The sequence below is a fragment of the Ictalurus furcatus genome, chromosome 5 (genome assembly GCF_023375685.1).
Source record: "Ictalurus furcatus strain D&B chromosome 5, Billie_1.0, whole genome shotgun sequence".
Lineage (NCBI taxonomy): Eukaryota > Metazoa > Chordata > Actinopteri > Siluriformes > Ictaluridae > Ictalurus > Ictalurus furcatus.
Window position 1 is genome coordinate 33487790 of NC_071259.1, and position 5420 is coordinate 33493209.

A 5420-nucleotide genomic window follows, 5' to 3' on the forward strand; every position below is an offset into this window, starting at 1 on the left:
AGAAACCATGAGTGAAATTTCCAACAGAACGTGCATAGCTTGTGGAGAACGGTCTTATTTCAGATGAATCCAAACTGCACTTGCATGGATCTGATAGTCGAGTGTTTGTGTAGAGAAAGCCAGGAGAAGAATCCCAGCCAAACTACACTGAGGGTACGATAAAGCACTGAACTGCCTGGGGTTGTTTTTCCTACAGTGGTGTTGGTGAACTTGTGTTTATTGTTGGTATCATGAACTCAGAAGTGTACAAAGGCATTTTAGATGCCTATAATACCACATATAATGTAATAGAACACTTTTAGGAGACTAAAATCACTTGAAGACATGCAGAATCGACAACACTACATTCATAAGGGTTCTTCGCTTGTTCCTCTGGAGGAACCCTTAAAAGATGTCAAGCTCAATATTAGGAAAAGTTTTTGAGTTGAGTTCTGAGCATCACTGTCAGATAAAAGCGAACGTAGATGTGGATCAACTCCAGATGTCCTTCTTAACGAGGTTAACGAGGTCAACCAGGACAATCAAGTTAATCCGACACTCTGACATTAATGTCCTGTTGAGTTGTTGGGTTGTCATGGTGACTGTGTGAAAAATCGCATACGTTTCACACGTGATTGTGTGTATGTAAACCATTTGTGATCATATGGGAAAAAGGATTATTCGCGTGAGAAAATCACGTGTTAAGATTAACATGAAAAATCGTGCGTGAAAAATAAAAACACATTTGTTAAAGCCTGGTGGTTTATTTCTATTTATTCATTCATGCATATTCATTTCTGTTTATCTTTATTGACTGTTTATTAATTAGTTTATATTAATCACCTGAGTTGCTTTGACCGCATTAAAACTTTGAGACAACATTTTCCAGTTTTCATAAACTACCGTCATTGTCTCTTTCTTTCAAACAAACAAACACACACACACACACACACACACACACACACACAGAAACACACACACACACACACACACACACACACACACGTGCAGTAGGGAGTGAACTGGTAAAGAATTAAGAAAGAGATGGGAAGATCATTTCGTTAAATTGTAATTAACATTTTTCATGTTGTAATAAACCTCTCTCTCTATATATAATTTTAAAGAGGTTTAACCAGATGTATGGAGAACAGAGGGTACATCACACCACATTTTATTTCTCCTCTCACCTCTTATCTCTCCATTATCCTCCACTCCAGGTGAGTTTATCATTCCTGCCTTCAGTCAATGGGAAGAGAACATGCTGTGGAATGGTTCAGATAGGCGGGGCCAATGCCAAACAAAGAGAAACCCCCAGCATTCATCACAATATCTAGCCACGCCCACCCAATTACAATATTGGAAATACTGATTACCAGTTAAAGCTTGCTATGAGCTGGTCTCACTGCTCAGTCTCTCTCTCACACACACTCACACACACTCTCAGGACTTACTACGACAAAATGGACCAGCTACTTCAATTCAGCACACACTTTTCAGCAGTGTTTAAGCACTTCGAAAATATTCGGTAAATCTCAATTTTGTTGTTGTTGTTGTTGTTGTTTTAAACCGTTTATGCATTTCCTCTGTAGTCGTGTTACCAAGTAAAGATGAAGAAGATCAAGATTGTTTTTTTTCTGTCTCTCTCAGGTGTCCTCAGGTGAACATGGAGAACGTCAGCTGGCTGTACAGTAAGTAGACAAATTCTTCTGATTTTTTACTTTTTTTCAAGTTCCTGCGACTAAAAACAAAAAAGGTTATTTAAATACTCACACTGCCAACTGTTTCTGTTTATCATGTGGAGCCGATGTGGGAGCTTCTCATTATGAAGAAGTCTGATAAATGATTCCTACAAAAGTCTCAAGGAATCTATGATCTTTTATTTCCCACATTTAATTAATGCATTAATTTGACATCATAACTCAGAACACGCGCCTGCTCATGAACGGACTCTGTGTTTATCGTAAAAAATAAATACCCATCATGTCTGAGTGATGAGACAAGCTATAATATAAACCATAACGTTAGCAAGCTTTATAATTCTTTCCTCTGCAATTAAAATTAAAATACAGTGATAAAAGTTTAATAAACATCCCCTAAAGGCACATGAGCATATTAGCTAAATCTAACACATGCCAGATGCTAACGCCCAACACAGCATGTTAGCAATGTGGCTAGGATAATTTCATGGCATCCAGCATAGCAATGAATGTCACACATCTCTGTAGTGATCAGTGTTAAATTTGAACACTGATTGTTAATGTATTCAGGAATCTCGACTGATTTTTCCAACAACAGCTCAATTGATTCACGTTTGTAATTGTTGCTTGTGTTGTTTTAAGGTACCTGGGGCAGGAGACGAGCTCTGGACTCCATGGCTCTGCTCATTATGATCTCTCTGTGTTTGCTCCTGATCCTGTATATCACCACGCCAGAAAAATATAACAAAATCACATCACAGAAGATGGTTAGTCAGGCACAGCCTCTGGTGATGGCGACTCCTAGGTGTGAACAAAACTTGTCATTCGCTAACATTAAGGAATTTTCTACCTTTCCAACTCGTATGCAGGACTTCCTGTATTACCGCCACTGCAGGTATTTCCCGATGTTGCTCACCGTTCCTAACAAGTGCACCATTCCAAAGAGGTCAGGAGAACCCTTTTTACTGCTGACCATCAAAAGTTCACCGGAGAACTACGAACGGCGTTCGGTCTTGCGCAAAACGTGGGCGGCGGAGAGGCTACAGAACGGGATGTGGATCCGCACCGTGTTCCTGACCGGCACCACCGGGACAGGCTTCAAGAAGCAGAGGTTAAACAAACTCCTGAAGCTGGAGAACACGAGGTACCAGGACATCCTGCAGTGGGACTTCACGGATTCCTTCTACAACCTCACGCTCAAGCAGGTCCTGTTCCTGGACTGGATGCAGAACTGGTGTCCCACTGCGGATTTCCTCTTTAACGGAGACGACGACGTTTTCGCCAACACGGACAACATGGTGGAGTTCCTCAAAGAGCAGAGCGATAACAACGGAAGCAAACACCTGTACATCGGCCAGCTGGTCCTGACCAGCCCACCTGTTCGGAACAGAAACAGTAAATATTTCATCCCGGAACTGATCGAGAAAGCCAACGTGTACGCTCCGTACTGCAGCGGAGGCGGCTACCTGTACTCCCGCTTCACTGCCAGGACCATTCTCCAAATGTCCCAGTCCATCACCCTGATGCCCATTGACGACGTTTACATGGGCATGTGTCTGCAACGAGCCGGACTCCGACCCATGAACCACCGTGGAGTCTGGGCCGACGGCCTCATTATTCCTTCTGACAAACTGGACATTTATGATCCCTGCTATTACCGTGAGATTATCCTCGGCCACAAATTCTTACCTCATCAGATTTTCCTTCTGTGGGATGAAATACATCGGAAAGATTTGAACTGCTCAAAGAAAGAAGTTAATCTGTAACACTTTATTTATTGTACATTTTGATATGCTGAGAGAGTTTCTTCTGAGCAGCACCGGTTGTTCAGGTTTGTGCATCACTGAAATAATATGAAGAGCTGGAATCTTTAAATGGTAATATACAGCATGAAGAATTTCACTTGTCCTGATTTCCTTTTGTTTCCTCGCTGTACGTTGTCGGGTAACTGCCCCCTCGGACTGTATAACTTTGTATTATTATACCGTCTTATGTTATGGTTATTATACTGTCTTAGGTTATGGAATATTTACGTTTACTGCAGCTGTGGGGAAAAGTTTTATAAAGGATTATTAACCTAACATGATCTTCATCTGAGTTATAATAATAAATAAATACTCATTTATTTGCCAGAAAGAAGCATTAGTCTTATTTAACAAACAACACATTCAACATTTTGAGTATTTTGAGTTAAGGAGAATAAAGTCACTGTAGCCAGGTGATAAACGACTGTCTGGATTCTGGATCCGTCTCGATGAATAAATCAGATCAAATATAGCTGTCACGCAATTCAAAAAGATGCATACAGTGGAATAAATACTGTATAATGCCTGCAGGACCGGGGCTGAAGGAACAGAGCAACGCGTTTGTTTGTTTCTTTGTTTGTTTTTGACACCACGGCGTTGCTGAGTTCTGGATTGAGATTGGTCAGAAGGTGTTGATTAATTCTCTATAACAGCAGCTCTGACAGTAGCGCAGCTGCAAATCACAGGTTTATTTATAATTAATGCGTTCGTTTTAATACGTTATCGTTTCTATAGTAACACCTCATTCACAAGGACGTGTACGGCAGACGCTCCACTGATAATAAATTGATTCATGTTTATTATGTTTATGAAGCCTTAATGGAAGGAGTCAGGACAGAGGAGTTTACGCCTGTTTGAGGTTTCTCAGCAACACAACATTTTTATTTATTTATTTTTGACTTATTAACTTGAAGAGGGAGAATAGAGAGAGGGAACAACTTTTTATAGCTGCTATAACGTAAGTGACAGCAGGAACTATCTCGTTTCATTCCTATCTGAACCTTTATAAATGGATAAAAAGTATGATATGTTGTTTAATAAATAAAAAATTGTACAGTTGCAATCAAAATTATTCAACCCCCATTGCAAATCTGTTTTTTTGTCAAAATTTACAGACTTTCAGCTGTTTGCAATGAACACATCAAACAAAAGCAGTTGAAATAGTTCGACAAAACGAATGCTTCAAGTGTTTCCCCAAATTCAACTGAAAATGCAATTTATAATAATTTCTCCAGTCTCTACAATGAGCTAAATGCTAATTCGGTGATAATCCTCGGTATAATGAGTTATTTATTAGTCAAACCTATTAGCTTAGAATATATGTCATGAAGGCAGATTGGCGTGTCTAAAGTGTCCGTAGTGTATGAATGGGTGTGTGAGTGTGTATGTGATTGTGCCCTGCGATGGACTGGCACCCTGTCCAGGGTGTACCCCGCCTTGTGCCCCATGCTCCCATGTTCCCCCGCGACCCTGAAGAAGGAGTAAGCGGTAGAAGATGGATGGATGGATGGATGGATATATGTCATGAAACCAGAGAAGGAACTCTGAACTACAGTTCCCAGCAGCCACTGCATCACAGTCACATGACCACCGGCACCTGAATCACGTTCCTGGTAATTGAGCACTCGTGTATATAACCACAGTTTGCACTGCACTCTTTGTCTCATGTTACTCTTTCTTTACCTTTGTCTCTGTAGTGCTGTTTTGTTCTTTAGTTTATGTGTAATCTTTGCCACAATGTTTTGCCTCATAGTCATAGTGTCTTTGTATTTTGTATGGTTATTTATCAAACTTTTTAATTCTGCACTTGCATCTGTCTCAACCTCCCATCGTGACAGAACGTGAGACCATGAATCTGGATGCAGCAGAATTTTTCAGCATCCAAAAGTCCCTGTACGAGAGGGAGAAGCCGAAGTGGGAGCCGTCCAACCAGGCTGGA

The 5420-nt window shown here is 40.7% G+C and overlaps 1 protein-coding gene across 3 annotated transcripts; it reads left to right on the plus strand.

Annotated features, from left to right (window-relative positions):
• Positions 1-378: 378 nt before the first annotated feature.
• On the plus strand, positions 379-4547 carry LOC128608240 (N-acetyllactosaminide beta-1,3-N-acetylglucosaminyltransferase 3-like). Of its 3 annotated transcripts, none has more exons than XM_053625841.1 (4): positions 379-1504; positions 1627-1667; positions 2319-2481; positions 2572-4547. In XM_053625841.1, the coding sequence occupies exons 1-4, from the start codon at positions 1368-1370 to the stop codon at positions 3440-3442; spliced, it is 1212 nt and encodes a 403-aa protein (XP_053481816.1). In that variant the 5' UTR covers positions 379-1367; the 3' UTR covers positions 3443-4547. The 3 variants fall into 3 exon arrangements, with proteins under 3 accessions (XP_053481816.1, XP_053481818.1, XP_053481815.1); XM_053625843.1 differs by having other exon boundaries at positions 2319-2443; positions 2546-4547; XM_053625840.1 differs by having other exon boundaries at positions 820-1504; positions 2319-4545.
• Positions 4548-5420: the final 873 nt, after the last annotated feature.